The 19,668-nt window shown below is 38.7% G+C and overlaps 1 protein-coding gene across 3 annotated transcripts; it reads left to right on the top strand.

Moving 5' to 3' along the window:
• Positions 1-10,234: 10,234 nt before the first annotated feature.
• LOC134531187 (histidine-rich glycoprotein-like) lies at positions 10,235-16,693 on the top strand. Of its 3 annotated transcripts, XR_010074960.1 has the most exons (5): positions 10,247-10,355; positions 11,957-12,518; positions 13,072-13,249; positions 13,798-13,924; positions 16,490-16,693. XR_010074960.1 is itself a non-coding variant. In XM_063366835.1 (3 exons), the coding sequence occupies exons 2-3, from the start codon at positions 11,960-11,962 to the stop codon at positions 16,498-16,500; spliced, it is 570 nt and encodes a 189-aa protein (XP_063222905.1). In that variant the 5' UTR covers positions 10,241-10,355; positions 11,957-11,959; the 3' UTR covers positions 16,501-16,693. The 3 variants fall into 3 exon arrangements, 1 of the variants encoding a protein (XP_063222905.1); XR_010074959.1 differs by lacking the exon at positions 13,798-13,924 and having other exon boundaries at positions 10,235-10,355; XM_063366835.1 differs by lacking the exons at positions 13,072-13,249; positions 13,798-13,924 and having other exon boundaries at positions 10,241-10,355.
• The last annotated feature ends 2,975 nt before the right edge of the window (positions 16,694-19,668 follow it).

The following is a 19,668-nucleotide window of genomic DNA, read 5'->3' as shown; positions in this document are numbered from 1 at the left end:
GTGCCAGCTTTTAATTCACATAATGGAACATCCTTAGGCGCACTATGCCTACCTACACCACTCCATCTAAGATGGCGAGAAGATGTATCACATTAAAGGTTTTCTTTGTACATTCTGTGCATGTAGAGAAACATCCTAGCAGATGAAATCCAATCCAAAATGGCGCTTCCTAGCGGAAGACTCTTGCACTATAGATGGCGATAACCTCTGACTAGATGACAACAATGACACTAAAGATTACCGACTGTGGCGCCCTCTGGGACCCTGAGCTGGATTTAAAGATGGCCGATGGTGGCACTATCTGGTAGCATGTCCTGGAATTTAAGATGGTCAACAATGGTGCTATCTATATCTTATGGTGGAATTAAAGATGGTCGACAGTGGCGTGATCTAGCAGGCAATATTTAAATTTTTAATGTGGCACACACTACAGTAATGGCTGTACCTTAAGATAGTACCCTCTGGGAAACATTTTTTTTAAATTTAAACATACTCCCTACCTCACTATTTTTATTGGCATAAAGACATGCTTTTAAAGTATATATTCTTTCTTTCTTTATTCTCCAAATACCGTAATCTCATAGCATAGTAGGGTGTATGCATTAAAACCTCAATGTACTTGGATCCCAAGGTTCGATGCTCAAACACTCAAATAAAGATGTTTGTACAAAAATAAAATAAAATTCATCGCCGAAACCTACTTCCAAGCTTCGGAACTAATATGGCCAATGTCAGCAGACGAAAACAAGGTGGCAGCCCACTGCAGACCAAATGACATTCGAAAAGTCAAATTTTAAAAGGTAATCAAAGATGGAGGTCGTAATCAAAAGTGCAATACAAGATGGTGGCCTTAGCGAAAAGGGCAATAGTGATGTCACAATTCCAAGATGGATAATCCAAGAGGGTGGAAGGTTCTATATAAACAAAATGGCGGAATCCAGGATGACGTCAGGGTCATGGTCAGTGTCAAATTAAAGATGGCCGCTGACTCTTGGCTCCCGTGCCTGTCCTTGAAGTAACTATTTCCATCTACTGTCATTGTTTACATAAAATGTCTTTGACAGTTTTTTGGCATAAAGTAATTCAACAAGGTGTCTATGGCTATTACCAGGAGACTCGATGCATGATCGTTATGTTCTAGCCAAACCGGGAGACAGATGTCATCCAGCAAATATTTAATTTAATTAAGTGCTTAATTTTCCCTCTTTCTTAGGGCTTCTTCAAATAACTAGCTTGATAAACAGAAACGCAACGCAGGAATTTTTGTGCGTTTTGTGTCAATATGACTTAGATTCAGGCGCTGCAGACGTAACTACAAGCTCGTTACACACCATTGTCTTGTCACGAGGTTAAGGAATATATGCACGTAACTTTTACCAGCTTCTGTTTTGAGTGCTTTCATTTATTGTGGCAATTCGCACTTTCATGAGTGGATATTATCATTTATTAGATGAAAAAATCGGAAGATATAAAATTGCTAACTGTAGGTAATTCTTTGCCTTCACATGACTTCCTTTAGAGCAGGAATAAATCATTCATCCACCCATTCTTTATCTCGGTGATCATAGTTTAATTATTTATTTCGAACAAGGCTACAAGACTTCTTGGCTACAAAGCTACAAGCTACAAGGTTCCAATCGGCTACGTGTCTACAATACTACCAGGCTACAAGACCACGAGGCTATAAGGATACATCAAATGCATAGAAAAAAATCTGGGTATAAAAATACCAAATCAGCAAATTTAAAGCTTACTGTAGAGCCGAATTTTGAATATTTTTCAGTTTAATGCTTCTCTGTACTTAAACATTTGTGTGGAGAGGGAGTTGTGTGGACTTTGAATATTTTTTAGCTAAATGCTTCTGTGTACTTAATATTTTGTTTGAAAATGTATTTATATATGGCTTTGAATATTTTCAGCTAAATGCTTCTCTGTTCTTAAACATTTGTGTGGTGAGGGGGTTGTATGGACTTTGAATATTTTTCAGCTAAATGCTTCTCTGTACATAAAAATTTGTAAAAGTTACCAGTTACCAGGACTTTGAATATTTTTTGACTACTTCTGTGTAACTTGTCAGTTACAGTACTTTAACATTTTAGTGATTTTTTAGATTTTTTTCGGGGTAAGGTAGTGCTAACTTAAGGATTGGTTTGTTGAAGCTGTAGTTTGTAGGTTTGAAGTTATGTATGCAATCATTCTCATGTAATGGGTAGCTACATTGTTTTCTTAAGACTTCTGTTATAGTTCTCCGTACGTCGGGCTTCCTTCGTGTGTTCCGTGCATTGAGCACAGGCTACCGATTGTTGTGATGACATAAACCATGCAGAAATGACGTTTCTGCCCTGCTACCTATACGGCAGCTAATAGCTGCTACCGTTATGAACGTCAGTGTGCTGACAACTAGCAGCATGACCTCAAGCAGTGTCATCTGTGTGGAAAGATGGTTGCTCGCAGTGATAAATTGCGGTAATATCTTACAACATGTACTGGTGCTGCCCTCACGACTTCAGTCACCTGGTGTAGCTTCTGCTTCAAAACCTTCGAAAAATCCAGCCATGTCACACATCATGAGAAGACGGCTTGCGGTCTCAACCCTAGCCATAAAATGTATTCGTGTGGGAACTATGCTAAAGTGTTCGCCAGGGCTGGTAAGTTGAAAGCACATACCAAAGTGTGCAAGGGTCCTGAAACACTATCAACTAAGAAGCAGAGAATGGCCGCGCTTAAGCCTGTAGTCATACCTAAGCCAAGCACCAGCCGAACATTGCTGGTGACAGAGGCGGGTTTTGGCCAACATCCACGACTTCATCATTGCAGAAGTGTGAATCTGGGGTAACTTGAGGACTTGTGTGGTAGAAAATAATACCAGTTCTGTCAAGGACACATGTACATACTTGGACTCTATCAAGGTTAAACTAATAAGCCAACTACTAGAGGAAATTGAAGAGGATGGTCCACTCAAGTATTACATTGTGCTTGAGTGCAATTGTGAGAAGCCAATGGGTACGTGTGAAGACAAGAGGGCCTTCAAAACGACGAATGTTCCACTCTTTGCAGTTCGTGAAGTGGAGGATGTCATTACTGAATACATCTTTAAGATATGTAAAGAGGAAGAATACTGTTACGATTTTCTGCGGGGTTTCGTAAAGGATAGCCCAATTAATAGATTTTATTTCACACACAGTTTTATTTATTACCACTACTTATCACTTACAAATAATCTTCTAAATTGGCAGATAATGAATTACCCATAAAGAAATGTCAATTCCCCAGTCACTCGTTTCACACACCTCGCTGGGCCGCACTTCCGGCGCAACTCTGACCGCAGCACCCCTCGTGGGTCTCCGCCGCGGGACTCCGTCGCCGCACTCCGCCGCCGCCGTCACACCCTTCGCCGAGATCCCACATGACGACTCGCTCGCAACTTCACTCGGGACTCCGCCGCGCCCGCGACTCTATCGCTCGGAAACTCCCGACTCCACTGAACTCACTCACTCCCTGCCCTGGAACCTTCGTCCAAGGACTTCGCCACTCTGCCGCACCCGCGGCACTATCGCCCGGAAACTCCGCCGCGGGAGAACTCCCGACTCCACTCACTCAGACTCTCTGCCCTGGAACCTTCGTCCAAGGACTTTGCCACTCTGCCGCACCCGCGGCACTATCGCCCGGAAACTCCACCGCGGGAGAACTCCCCACTGAACTCCTCTCGAAGGTCGGCCCAACCTCCTTATATAGCCCTTGGGTTCCCGTCCAGAACAATCGGGCATGTCTCCGAGATATCGCGCGACCTTCGCCATCGAAATGCCCAGAAACGCGTCGTGAGTCCTCGAAGGACGCGGCGGCTGCTCAAAGAACGCCGATAAACGCAACAAGCATCGGGTTCCCACAAAACGCGCCGATAAACATGTCTGAATCCTTTTATTCCGCAGTGCGGCCTCTTTTAAGTAACTCGATCTGAGGCAGGTGCGCGCTGCGACGGTCAGGATGTCGCGAGATAGTATGACACGAGATACCAGGGAGAGGATGCGGGTGGAAGGGGGCGCAGACAGGCCGAACGAGCACGGCGATGCCAAGCACTGCAGCCAAGCGCGATCGTAACAATACTGATTATGAAAGGGGTCCGGATGGTCTTTGTCTGGTGTTAAGCGACTACAACTACACATTAACAAGCTTGATCCACTTCGAGCTAGCTCCTACATCGAAAAACCTACCTGTATCAAAGAAAATTATGCGGTGGTCAATCTGTAAATACTTAGATGAGCACATATGTTTTAAGTGTGCAATTCTAGTCAAGTTAGATGCGGGTGAGCATCTGAGCATGATAATCAGTGCTACAATGACTTGGAGGGAATGTTCAACTTCACTAACAACGAGTTTCCCAATCCACTTCGCCAGATACCTCTGTTCGAGAAACAGAATCCTCGTGCCTGCATAAACATCTATAGCATCGACGAAAACCAGATGCATGTAACATCACGAGTCGCTCTAGAAGAGAAAAGAACATCCTTTAAACTTCTGTTCTTGGTCTTTAAATATGCGGTTTTTGTGAATTGCGTGGATACTTGTTTGAAATATGCTGAGATGTGTTTGAAATATGATGAATTGTGTTTGAAAATTGGGGAAATGGGGAATTAAAAAAATTTACACCAAGTTCTAGTCGCCTCCATGAAATTGATACTTTCTTCGTTAACTTTTAGTTCCAAATAATTAACAAGACCTGGGATAGTACTATTAGAATCATCATCTTCACATTTCTCGTGATCATTATAGTCGTCTAATATTTTGCTACCATTTCACTTCCTTTCTTTTATGGACACACAATTCTTAACATTAACCAGCCTTGTTTAACCAGACCTCAAGGAGGGAGAGAATCATGTTACAAACGAGTGTTTCTCGGCTGTACTTAGCCTATTTAACGAATGAGTAATGGATTATTTATTCAAGTACCACCTGATTAAAATGCGGACATTTCTTATTTGGTGTCAGGAATTCACAATACAAACGGATATCTCTCAATATATTCCAAGACCAATACAAAAAAATAAAACTCAATAAAAGATATATGACTCAAGAAAACCTGGAAGCACATTCCATTAAATTAATTTATTTACTCAGAATCATTCCTCTAAAAGAATACAGACGTGTTTTTTACTAATGTGAAGACACATTTAAAACACTAATACTCATATTTCAAACACAATTCACCATATTTCAAACACATCTCAGAATATTTCAAACAAGTATCCACGCAAATCAAAAAAACCGTATATTTCAAGATCAAGAACAGAAGTTTGAAAGATGTTCTTTTCTCTTCTAGAGCGACTCGTGATGTTACAATCATCTGGTTTTCGTCGATGCTATAGATGTTTATGCAGGCACGAGGATTCTGTTTCTCGAACAGAGGTATCTGGCGAAGTGGATTGGGAAACTCGTTGTTAGTGAAGTTGAACATTCCTTCCAAGTCATTGTAGGACTGATTAACATGCTCAAATCCTCACCCACATCTAACTTGACCATAATTGCACACTTAAAACATATGTGCTCATCTAAGTATTTACAGATTGACCACCGCATATTTTTCTTTGATACAGGTAGGTATTACGATGTAGGAGCTAGCTCGAAGTGGATCAAGCTTGTTGATGTGTAGTTGTAGTCGCTTAACACCAGACAAAGACCATTCGGACCCCTTTCATAATTAGTATTCTTCCTCTTTACATATCTTAAAGATGTATTCAGTAATGAAATCCTCCACTTCACGAACTGCAAAGAGTGGAACATTCGTGGTTTTGAAGGCCCTCTTGTCTTCATACGTACCCATTGGCTTCTCACAATTGCACTCAAGCACGATGTAATACTTGAGTGGACCATCCTCTTCAATTTCCTCTAGAAGTTGGCTTATTAGTTTAACCTTGATAGAGTCCAAGTATATACATGTGTCCTTGACAGAACTGGTATTATTTTCTACCACACAAGTCCTCAAGTTACCCCAGATTCACACTTCTGCAATGATGAAGTCGTGGATGTTGGCCAAAACCCGCCTCTTGTCACCAGCAATGTTCGGCTGGTGCTTGGCTTAGGTATGACTACAGGCTTAAGCGCGGCCATTCTCTGCTTCTTAGTTGATAGTGGATCAGGACCCTTGCACACTTTGGTATGTGCTTTCAACTTACCAGCCCTGGCGAACACTTTAGCATAGTTCCCACACGAATACATTTTATGGCTAGGGTTGAGACCGCAAGCCGTCTTCTCATGATGTGTGACATGGCTGGATTTTTCGAAGGTTTTGAACAGAAGCTACACCAGGTGACTGAAGTCGTGAGGGCAGCACCAGTACATGTTGTAAGATATTACCGCAATTTATCACTGCGAGCAACCATCTTTCCACACAGATGACACTGCTTGAGGTCATGCTGCTGGTTGTCAGCACACTGACGTTCATAACGCTAGCAGTTATTAGCTGCCGTATAGGTAGCAGGGCAGAAACGTCATTTCTGCATGGTTTATGTCATCACAACAATCGGTAGTCTGTGCTCAATGCACGGAACACACGAAGGAAGCCCGACGTACGGAGAACTATAACAGAAGTCTTAAGAAAACAATGTAGCTACCCATTACATGAGAATGATTGCATACATAACTTCAAACCTACAAACTACAGCTTCAACAAACCAATCCTTAAGTTAGCACTACCTTACCCCGAAAAAAATCTAAAAAATCACTAAAATGTTAAAGTACTGTAACTGACAAGTTACACAGAAGTAGTCAAAAAATATTCAAAGTCCTGGTAACTGGTAACTTTTACAAATTTTTATGTACAGAGAAGCATTTAGCTGAAAAATATTCAAAGTCCATACAACCCCCTCTCCACACAAATGTTTAAGTACAGAGAAGCATTTAGCTGAAATATTCAAAGCCCTATATAGTTACATTTTCAAACAAAATATTAAGTACACAGAAGCATTTAGCTAAAAAATATTCAAAGTCCACACAACTCCCTCTCCACACAAATGTTTAAGTACAGAGAAGCATTAAACTGAAAAATATTCGAAATTCAGCTCTACAGTAAGCTTTAAATTTGCTGATTTGGTATTTTTATACCCAGATTTTTTTCTATGCATTTGATGTATCCTTATAGCCTCGTGGTCTTGTAGCCTGGTAGTATTGTAGACACGTAGCCGATTGGAACCTTGTAGCTTGTAGCTTTGTAGCCAAGAAGTCTTGTAGCCTTGTTCGAAATAAATAATTAAACTATGATCACCGAGATAAAGAATGGGTGGATGAATGATTTATTCCTGCTCTAAAGGAAGTCATGTGAAGGGTGTTCGCAGCAAACGGGAGTTATATGTGGATTTATATGTTACAGAAAATACAGAAAAACTGGCATGGTGCCTGTTAATGTAAAAGATAACTCACTCCTGGAAGCTGTTTATTTTGATGCACATAAACTAGGCATAATAAAACTTAGAGCTAAAATTGAATATTTTGTACGGTTCAGCTGGATCCCTTACCCCGCCAGATGACATCAGAGGCTTATCGGAGGCTGTATACATGGATGCTTTAGCCTCTATATGTACATTGTGTTCTTTCTATGGCAAAATGACTTTTGAGTTTTTTCTAAATCCTAATTTTTGAATTTTTGAGGAAGAAATCGAGAAATTTTTCCTCAAAACGGAAATTTTGAGTCATTTTGAGTCGTTTTTCAGAAATTTTGAGGAATTTTTGAGTCCAAGATGGCCGCCGGAAGTGACGTAATCCAAGATGGCCGCCGGAAGTGATTAAATTCAAGATGGCCGCCTCGAATCCCCGAATCCCCCTCCTGCCTCTGGTGTCCCAGGACGAACTATATATACCTACTACTAACGTCATTCTCAGGGGCGTAGCCAGGGGGGGTTTTAGGGGTTCAAACCCCCCCCTTAGCAGCAAATTTTAATTAAATTTCTTATTCATCACTCAAACAAATTTCATATTAACAATTAATAAAAATTTACCATTACAATATTTAAATTTAAGTACCGAAAACAGCTAAATACCACTATTTTACACCTTAAAATCCAAATTTTCCCGGGGGGGGGGGGACCCCCGGACCCACCCGCTTTAATACGGGGGGGGGGGGGGTTGCAGGCTTCTTAACACCCCCCATACACAAATCCTGGCTACGCCACTGGTCATTCTTATCTGTTTATTCCACCAATTAGCAACTTAAATCCCTAGGTTCAGTAATAATGTATTTTATTATTTTAAAATTCGTTTGAAAAATGTTGTCAATATATTATGTTATATCGTATTAGTATGGTTTCAATTTTTTTTAATTTAGCATCGTACGTTTTCAACGATTAAATACAATTTGTATGTGTGTGTATTTATATATATATGTGTATGTGGGTGGTGTTGTTGGTGGGTGATGTGTGTATGTGTGTGATCTGGAGTTTTGTGCTATAATCATAAGGTAGGTACCTATTAATTATTTTTATATTACTGAAAATAATATCACAGTTTCTCATCAATTACACTCAAAACAACTTACATGGAGTAGGCAGGTTACAAGAGCACTTGTTCCTAAAGGAACTATTTGTGTGTCGATAACATAACCTACTTAAAAATAGGAGACAAATTTTAATTTTTTGTTAAGAATTAAAATCAGTAACTGAACATGCTATGATTATTTAGAAAGTTGCGCTCAGTTCGTGCTGAAAATACTCCATGCACGCCGTCTTACACCCATCGCAATATATACGATATCACAATTAGATATATTTAAAAATGACCCAAATACTCGCGTATGAACATACAGGTTTGTACAGATGTCGGTATATCTAATATTAAAAGAAAAAAAAAGTGTGGCTGTGTCATGGACACGGCTTTGTGTTGTACGTGAATACGCGTATACGTAATAGGTATAATATTTTCTATTCAAAATATAAAATACGCTATTTTATGTATGTTATAATCATGTTTGAACACTAAAGGTGGGTTTACGATTGAAAATTAAGAATTAAGAATTAAGACTTAGTCGTGTACTTACCATATAAGACTATGTAAACTAGTGGAATGGTTTATGATTGTCGTGTGTGAATTTTGACGGGTCGTGTGCGAACCATATGATGACTTAAGACTTAACAGAAATGGTTATATTTTATATTTTTCGTTAAGACTTAAGGGAAGTGACCAATCACAACAAACCGGAACCTTTCAGCCGGAAGTTTATGTCTTGATATTGGACCGAGCGAGGCAGTATTTTTGGTTAGAATTCGTAAATTTGTAATTAAGAATTAATTTAGACATGAGTGAACATTCTTATGCAACAGAATTTGATAGCTATCCCATTTGTCAATAACCTATTTCAAACCTGCTTCTCCATTTCGAACAATGGCCGACCATGTATTTTGTGCTGTGATTGGTTGGAATTAACGACTTCTATGTCAATCATAAACTGGAAAATGTAGTTTTGACTTAATCGTGTGCTCGATGTTAAGTTATAATTCTTAAGGAAATAAATCGTAAACCCACCTTAAGAAGTCGCTTGTAGGCAGACATTATATATTTTTTTATTATTTTAACACCATATATATTCACTGTAACTTTTTTACGCTAATGTTTTATACATGCAATCGATAGATTTTGACGAGAGCTGACGATTGAAACTCAAACGAACCAAACGAACGTCGTAGCTTCTCCGAGTCAAAAGTTATACTAAATGGAAATCTCGAAACGCAGCGAAATGACCTCAAAATGGCGGCACTTCCCCCTCCACCCCGCGCGATTCGTCGCACACCTCAATTAGCGTAACGAATTCTTTGATCCTTTAGCCATCCAGTGGCGTAATTAAATTTTGGATTGAGATAATAGATATGTAGCTGCAACACCAAACTGTATCCCCCGATTTTGTTATCATTCGTTTTTTTAATTGCCTCCCACTGTGGAAGCAATTATAAAGACGTATTCACGTCAAAAAACGCACATATTGGTAACTGATTATACCACGTGGACGTGAATATACTTCTGTTGTGAACACTCGTTCCGGAAACGTAACCATACGTAAAACGAAACTTACGAACTGTTCGTCTCTGTCCTACTATGGATTGTTATTTGTTGTTCATGTTTAAAAAGTGATTCCTGTGTTGCGCAATGTTGCGCAAGCGCAATGTTGTGCGCAGTGCACATGCGCGGAGAAGCGATGACTCACGATCACACGGTGCGGTGACGTCATTTTCCTCCAATCAGGCGCCGCTACCCCCACGCCAACGCCTTATATATTGCGCAGTCTGTGGCGTAGTCAGCGTAGCCCAGTCGTTATTGCCCGTCGACGTCCGTAGGCTTTTTGACTGACACGTACGTCAGAAGCAGCAGCTGTAACTGTAAGTACACATTGTTCACGTATTTTTTTTTATTGCGACCTCAGAACAGATTTTCTAACATTCGTTGCCTGCATGACAAAATGTTCCAAATAATTCAGCATTCGGTATTCACTTTTTTAATGTAAACTTTGAAATAACACAGTACTCGTCATGTGTTAAATATTTAATTGCGAATTATTTTTAAAAATACCTAACGTAATTGTCGACGAGCTTGATTACGCACTAAGCAGGATTCTCAAAAATGTTAATGTATAAGCGAAGACATGAAAATTTACGGCGACCTTATTAGACATGGTAAGTTTGTAATAACAGCAGCATTTCGTGATATTCATTCAATTGTTGCATTTATTTTTATTACCTACGCTCCCATCGCAAGATCGCGTTATATCTATAATCAATTACGAGTTGCCTAGAATGTAATTTTTTTCCAGGGGGGGGGGGGGAGGGAGGTTTGAGCTTACAATGTCATGATCATAGACATAGAGGATAATAATGTAGTTGGGCGATATGTGTTAAAAAAAATTTTAATCCGAAAATACTTTTATTCTATGCTCTTTAACTTCCTCTTTTTATTAAACCCGGCGGAGATAAGTATAAGGAATTCCAAATATCTCAGGAGATATAGAATTTTTCAATTTTCATCACAATACCTGTGCCATTCATTTGGTGTTCACCATTGTTTCTTGTTTACGAGTATGAAATAATTTTCTACTAATGGCAAAGGAATTGTACCCGCCTCTGACTTAGATGAGTTTTTAACGTTTCAAATTTTAATGTTATATTTATTATTTGGCTATTGTTGCGCAAGTAAGTTAAAAAAAAAAAGTTATACGTGAGTTCCTACTGTTCATCCTTTGATCTGGTTTGTTAGGTCAAGTCAGTTACATTATAAATACTTTAAAACTAAACAACCATTAAAATTAATTCATATTATTTTTAATGTCCGCTTAGTTTGAAAGTATTTATAATGTAACTGACCTTACCTAATCGACCATTTAAATTAATTAGGCATTCACGAAGACACGGCAAAATAAAAAATGGGGACGGTCGAATGATTGCACAGGTCTTGTATTGCAAAATAAGAACGGCTATATCTCCTAAAGTATTTGTAATTTCTTATCTCCGCCAGGTTTTATGAAAAGAGGAAGTTAAAAAGCATAGAATTAAAGTATTTTCGGAATTTTAATTTTTTTTAAACAAACATCGCCCAACTACATATTTACCCATAGATGATTTAATTACCACACAGCACTAGTTCTGTAAATATAATCTCCGTGCGTGTTTTTTTTTTCTTGGGGAAAAAAGGTGGAGAGGGGGGTCGATACAGGTTGACAAGTTTCGTGTGTATTAAAAAAATGCTTGACTACTATTTTCAAAAATAAATTCTGGCGGACAGTTGAAGTGTTGAGAACTTCCTGGCCAGCTGCATGGCACTGGCAGTGTAAGTGTTCGACGGACGCCACACACTATTGTAATTCCGTCTTGGCAACTTAGCAACGATTAGAAACCAGAAAAATATATACTTTGAATATGCAGACAATTCTGTTTTCGTTATCATGAGTCAGAAATCAGGAATGAAGCCTGAGTGGTGGGTGTTGCAGGAGATGCGGCCACAGGAGCAGCAGGTCCTGGTGCTGACCTTGAGCACGCAGGGCGGCCTCGTGGCCCAGCAAGGGCCCGGCCCCTCCACCTCGGCGGCTCCCCCGGCCGACGGCAGCCTGCCTCCCCACCGAGAGTCACTGCTGTGCTGGTCGCCGGGTCACCATCGTGGCATGGGCCACCACGGAAATGGTGGGCACCACCTCATGGGTGGCCACCATGGCAAGTTTGGGCACCATGGCAAGTTTGGGCACCATGGCAAGTTTGGGCACCATGGCAAGTTTGGGCACCATGGCAAGTTTGGGCACCACGGCAAAGGTGGGCACCACTTCAAGGGTCACCACGGCAAGTTTGGGCACCATCTCATGGGTGACCACCACGGCAAGTTTGGGCACCACGGAAAGTTTGGGCACCACTTCAAGGGCCATCACCACAAGGGTGGCCATCATTTCAAGGGCTTCCATCTGAATGGGCCGCACCACTTTGGTCCTCATCGCCACGGCGGCTGTGGGCTCGGGCGCAGCGCCTCTGTGCCACCCCAGCAGTGTGGGGCCACTCCCGCAGGTGAGGAACTTGCCCCGCTAGGCACTGTCCTCACGTAAGAGATGCCAGTCTTCGTGTGACGAGGAAGATGTTCTGTGTCGTGGTCTGTTGTTGGCATGTGGCCATCTTGAAGCAGGGGCGTGGCAGGAAATGCAATTCAGAGTGCAATGCACTGATTAGTTTCTATTTGTAAACTGTGTTTGTGTTATATTCTTTTATTCAGGAAAACGTACTTGATAACTGGATGATTTCAACCCCTCGAGGCAGTACACGTATCTTGACTTCTGGTCTGAAGCCATTTCTACTGTTGGTAACTTCCCGAAACATCAAAAAAGTAATTGACAATAGACCTGGTCTTTTAACCCAGAAGCTTACAGTGTGTAAAATTATTATTTTTTATTTGCAAAAGATACTAAACCCTTAACTTGAATTAAAAGTTTAATATACAAAAATTTTCTCAGCTATGTTGTTCTGACTTTGGGGGAAGGGGTAGAATGTGCAGGATTCTTCCCCCTCCCCCTTGTTTCCTTGCCTGCGCCCCTGTGTGTCAGGAACGGTTGTTGTGTTACAACAGGACTCCCCGTTAGGCGTGAGGTGTGTGTGTGTGAATAAAGGCTTCCCAGCCCAGCAAAAAGCCTACTGCAGCCTCACACACCAAGCGTGAGATGGCGTGGCGTTGTGGTTGGACGCGTTCGACCCGGTGTGGCTGGACACCCAACACACTCGGTTCTGTGAAAGATTTTGCAACGGTGGTAAGTTGTAGAGTGAAAGTTTTTGGACATGTGCCATTGCATAACTCTGTGCAATTGTGTGTGTCTAGAATGTTCCATTCAATAAGCAACAGGTCTTGTTTCGTTTGCAAACTAACTTTTTGCTAGAATCCAGGGAATCTTAAACAAACTAGAGTGGCTCAAATCCAAGTATTTAGCTTAAAATAGGTTGATTTAGTTACCCAGTCGCTTAAGAATGATATTTGGAATTGGTATTGTAATACTATGCAAGTCCTTAGTTTATTAATATAGCAATGACTCAGTGGTATTTTCCTCTGAATTAAAATGATCCAAGTTTAAACATATAGAACTTGTTAAGCTTATTACTTATGTCTCTTTTCTTTAGTCTTTAAAGACAGAAACTTGCAATTATGCAAAAAAAAAACACTTGTACTATTTTAATTAATAATTTTTCCAGTAAATGCTGACTAATTCCCTCTTTGTACAGCTTACATACCATTGTAATTATTCATGACATAATCAAGAAACAAATTAAATTTTTAAAACAAAACTAATGGTTTTTTCACTAGGTTTATGACTAATGGTTACCACAAGAGTTCACACGTTGAAAAGAAAAATGGCCAAGGTCGGAAGTATGGCCAGGTTGACAACCTTGGTCTGCTTACGTTCTACATAAATCTGCACGTCGTTACGTTGGTAAATATTAGGGTACATACCAAATGTATTGGTGTGCAAAATAAAACTTAGTAGGTAATGATAGTGAAACTATGCTGGAATATATTTAGTGAACCAGAATATGTAGTCATTTAAAATAGTAATCTCAAGTTTTAAATGATCTGAAAATAACTGGCTTTACAAGGATCAAATCTTGCCAAAAGAAGAATTTTTTTACCTATTTAATAACATTATAAGGGGTGACTGAAATGCTGCCCCTTGGAGAAACAGCCCTTCAGGATTTTTCTGACAGTGGTTAGTTTGTAAAGTGACCTAACCTAACCACTGTCAGAAAAATCCTGAAGGGCTGCCCTTCCAAGGGGCAACAATTCAGACAACCTTTCAAAAACACTACTGTCAGAAAAATCCTGATGGGCTGCACTTCCAAGGGGCAGGTTTTCAGAAATGTTAATGATTTTAAAAAGATGGGCAGTATTAAATATAAATAATGCCTTGTTGAAAGTCAAGTCCAAATCTGGGATCGATTGGACTGCACTTTATGAGTTTGAAAAAAATACTTCAAAGATAGCGCCACATTCGTAATGCTTTAAAGAACCAACTGAATGTTATATATTTTTGTTGCCATGTTCATCACTACAAAACTTTCCTGGCTAATAAATTGTAGGTATTTTTAAAGTTGCTATAATATTTTATGACTTCAAATTAAAATATATTCAAGGATAGTTTCACTACCATAAAGTTTACTTTGGCATACCAATACACTTGGTACATCTTCAGTGGGTCCGTCATCTTGAGGACTTCTAGCAGTTTCTACATGCATGTGCATTGTCAACTTATTTCATTGCATTTCACCCTCAACATACCTTAAGAATTATAACCTCAAAAATTATAATACAGTAAAACCTGGTTATAACAGATTTGAAGGGACTGTTTTGGGTGTGTGTGTTTTATTGTTAGGTGTTTTTTTACTGAGGTTAATTCAAAACTAACAAGTGATTAGTACTACAAAAATAAATAGTTAATATAGAATAAGTATAGTTAATATAGTTGAGTTCGGAATGTTAAGAGCAAACACTTAACAGTTCAATTAAATGGCTAATACTTTATTTTAGTCATGACTATGCAAGCCAGCATAAAACTTTTAGCTAGGTTGACCTGTTTGCATCCCTGATTAACAGCATACAGAATTCGGTTTTGTGGCAAGAGTGATTGCTTTGTTTTTTTTTTTTTTTATGAATTATGTCACATGGTTTGTCCAACAACTAATTTGCGTGTAAAATAAATTGACAGGGTAAACACTAACCTCCAAATAAGGAAAGAAAAAAAAAAATTATTTTACCACAACTTGGAAAAATCTCTTTAACTCCAATTTTAGTTAAGCAACATATCCACAGAATCTAGAATGCATATAGGCACTCATTACAATGATCACACATTTTCACAGGACAGATGTCAGGTTGATCAAGTTGGATGTGTGAGAAATTTTAAGGCAATGTTTGGAGCACTGATTAATCCAAGTGTTTTTTTTAATGTTGGTACAATCTGCAAAGTGTATTTCATTAGGTATGTCAATAGTTCTGCGGTCAGCAGTTGTAAGATGGCAGTATTTTTTGGGAAGCCTTCATTTCATAGACGAGAGAGCCACACGCGAAGTTAATGCTAGCTTCCCCCCCCCCCCCCCCCCCCTTCTCTCTCATTGTATAAACTGGTGTGGCATTAAATTTTGCGGTCAATTAGGATAGGTTAGATACATTATAAATACTTTAAAACATTGTGGACGGTTGGTTAAATTAGGTAAGTATAGCTACATTAAAAATATTTACAATGAACAAAAGAAAAAAACCAAAGATGCACAATTGGGCGTTTAGCTATGTCTGTGAAAAGAAGTCTTCCCGTATTTATTTGCTGTAACGCAATACATTTATAAAGCAAATTGAAAGGAAAAATAATATAACAATTCTGTAGAAACATTTTGAAGATATTTTACCTTCACTGTAGCATATATTTTGGCAGGAAAAAAAAAAACCTTCGTTATATAGAGGTTCAAATACATAAGGTTAAATAGCATTTTGACAGGACCTAACAGCTGCTTTAACGATTCTGTTACATAGGTGTTTGTTGTAAAGGTTTTACTATACCATCTTGTTAAGTGGAATTATATTTAAGTTTTAAGAAGGGGGGAAAAAAAATTTTGTTTCCCCCCTTAAATGAATACATTTCGTATATTTATCACGTGCTGTGTTGTTTAAGTGTTCTGCATTACATTTGGCTTCAGAGTTTCATATTACTAAGTTAGTTTGCAACATGAGAAAACACAAATTCGCTCATTATCGAAGTTGGATGTGTACACATCACTAGAGAGAACTGCATTTTCCTGTCTTAACATCCATATGATCAATGAAGATATTTGACAGTGTTCTCTAATGGATGTTGCAGAACTTGGTTAGATTTATAGCTGTGAAGATTTATGTTCTAGAATGTGAAAGTAACAAACTACAATCAGTAGATATTTTTGTTGCGAGATGGGACTTGGGTCCTGTATGCTGAAGCGGTGCCGTCGTTAAAGCAAGGATCGTCTTGTTGCAGGCTGCTGCTAAGCGTGGCAACACTGTGACGAGCGGCAACCTGCAGCTGTCGCCACGGCTACCAACACCATCACTGGTGCATCCCATGAAGATGGGTCAATGAGAAGATTTTGTACAATTATTTGAATTGCCTGTCAATTACTGTACTTTTACTGCATATGTAACAACATTTCAGTGAAATAAAGTACTGATGAGGAAAAAAGTCTTTATGTAGTTTCATTCTCCATTTCTCATTTAAAAAAACATTACTTATAATGCAGCCATGGCCACAGCTTTTGTCAAGACTAAATCATTGAACATATAAGAAAGCAGAACTACTAACAAGATAAAAATTTGTTACAAATTGTAGCATCTTATTAAATACATCAATTCAGAGTTTTTCTTAAAAATGTTGGTGAATAATTAATACAAAACAATGAGGATGAATGTGTGTTCAGAATTTTGGATGGACAAGTGCAGCGATCTTGGTCTTGGATTGAGCGACTGTTGCAGGGAAACTCGATGGCACCTCGCAGCGACCAGTTGCAACCACTGAACTCACCACATGCCTTGCACATACTTGTAAATACGAGGCGAACTTGTACTGTAGATCCCACACAATTATACACGGGTATACTCTGTATTCTGTTGACCAACGCTGAATTAACAACTGTACCTGCAACCTTTCGGTAATGGCAGAACCAGAAACGTGGTCAGGAGAGCGCCAAATTAAAATTTTTAATACAATTTTAGTTGTGGTTTGAAAGCATACTTTCATCTATAGCACTGCAGTAAACTATGATAGGAGAAAATTGAAAAAATAATTCAGGATTTGCTATGCTGTTTCAAACAATTTTACACGTGATCTCTGCTTTAACAAATAAGAAATTAAAAATCCATATATTGACTACTGCCTTCTTTGCCAATTGGAATGTTACGATTTCATAAATACAGTATAAACAAAGAATACATGCATAAACATAGTATGTATGTTAAAACTAGACTATGGAGAACAATTAAATTTTGATTAAAAGAAAAATATAATAATGGGTGCTACAAATCCTGAACCAGAAGATAATGTATCTTCACCGTCAGGATTTTGACGCCAAAACCTATTCCAAGGTTTGAAGTTAGCTTAAAAATTATCAAAAAAAAAAAACTTTAAGGCTAATGCACAGAGTGTACTGCCTCATTCATATGTTTTAGAATTGGTTTTAACCCTTTGGCTAGTATGAACGTACATGTACGGGCATATTTTTAATGGTATTAGAGAGTATGAACGTAAATGTACGTTTTTAACTTTAATTTAATAGTATGACCATAATTTAAGTTTTGGCAGCAGTATAATGTTTTGTAATGTCCTACATTCTCTTGTACAGTTTACAAAATGATTCCCAGTGATTTTTAAAATTCTTGTGTATTTTACAAGGTGGTGAAACACAATGCGTCAGATAGCGGCGTAGTCAAGTCCTTATATGTGGGGTTTTTGAACGATAGCAACAGTCGCACACCTATAGAATTGCAGAGTCAATCTTTTATCTGCTCTTATCTCCCGGTAATGTGAACAGGGGTGTATTTATTTGAGAGTGCTTTTATTTTCGCGGTCACAGATACTGAACTATAGGCTCTTCATAATAGCCAGTAATCTGTGCGAAAAAAGAAAGGGATTTAAAATAAAGTTTGTAAATATTATGAATCACATGTCTGTTTTCTATACAATATACTATTCTAGTAATCGTATTGATGAAGGAATTGTTTGAGCAGCAAGTACAAAATTTTTTCCACTGGGAGCTTACTAAGATGGATAGCCTATAGCTATCATTTTCAGAACTTTACAGCACAATATTTTCGCGGAGGTATAGACCACTTTTCTATTGCAATTATTTTTCAGTCTGATATGTACTCCATCGCTATGCTTGTGTCATTGAATTTGAATTACTAAGATATACAAGTGGCTTGTTCGTGCAAACGATGTTCAGTGCCGGGGTTTATCTATTGGCCATAAATTCGTAGAAGTAGAAATATAGTGCTACTGTTTTACCGAATGTTTTTATGACTGTTATTCGTATGTGATTTTTTTAAAAATTTTTGTAATAATGGCCACATCTCGCAAAAGAAAAATACTTTCTGAAAAAGAATTACAAGAAATTATCGCTAACTGGGAATCAGGAAGTGATGAAAGTGTAAGTGACATAGACACTAACAGTGATGCAGTTTCCAGTCTAGGTGCCATGAATGCAACTACAGGAACAGAGGTGAGCATAGATGTTTCAACTAATACAGAATACTCTTTCCATTGGGAAAACAATGAAAATTTCCAACCAAGGACATTTAATTTTGACAATTCTTTTTCGGGGCTCACAGATGAATTCAATTTGCCGGAAAATTTCAGTGAATTGGATGTATTCAAAATATTGTTTCATTGTTTGATCAAGATTTGGTCCAGCACATAGTTGATGAATCGGATAAGTACCATTCATACATAACAGAAAGATTTGAAGTCAAAGAAAAATCTAAACTCAAACAATGTGTGAAATCTAATGTTTCAGAATTTTATACATTTTTAGCTGTAGTTATACTCATGCCCCACACAGCTAAAAACCGTATAAATGATTATTGGTCCACTGACCCAATTATGTCTACTCCTATTTTTGGAAAAATATTTTCACAGGATCGTTTTTTGCTCTTACTTCGTCTATTACATTTTTCTGATAGCAACAGTCAGCCACACGGAGATCGTCTGTACAAAATAAGTACTATTTTGGAAACTACCAAAATGAAATTCAAGACATTGTTCAAGCCGCATCAAAATTTATGTATTGACGAGAGCATTATGGTGTGGAAGGGTCGTTTGGTCTTCAAGCAATACATTCCATCCAAGCGGCACAGATTTGGTGTTAAGTTGTTCGTCTTGTGTGACTGTGAGACAGGATATATTGTTGATTCTATTGTTTACACTGGCAGTGAAACCAACATTGTCAAAATCAGCGATCTCGGCATTTCAGGTTCTATCGTCATTACACTTTTGGAGCCCTACCTAGACAAAGGTCACATTTTGTTTACGGATAATTGGTACACAAGCCCAAAACTGTTCGGATTTCTTTTTGAACATCAGACGGGTGCATGCGGAACAGTGCGCCCAAACAGGAAAGAAATGCCGAGATTTCCACAAAAAGTAAAAAAAGGTCAGTGTGCAGTCTC

The sequence above is a fragment of the Bacillus rossius genome, chromosome 1 (genome assembly GCF_032445375.1).
Source record: "Bacillus rossius redtenbacheri isolate Brsri chromosome 1, Brsri_v3, whole genome shotgun sequence".
Classification (NCBI taxonomy): domain Eukaryota; kingdom Metazoa; phylum Arthropoda; class Insecta; order Phasmatodea; family Bacillidae; genus Bacillus; species Bacillus rossius.
This window is presented reverse-complemented; position numbering and strand designations above follow the sequence as displayed.

Excerpts from the sequence above, each read along its gene's own strand:
- LOC134531187 (XM_063366835.1), top strand. The coding sequence starts at position 11,960 with ATGCGGCCACAGGAGCAGCAGGTCCTGGTGCTGACCTTGAGCACGCAG.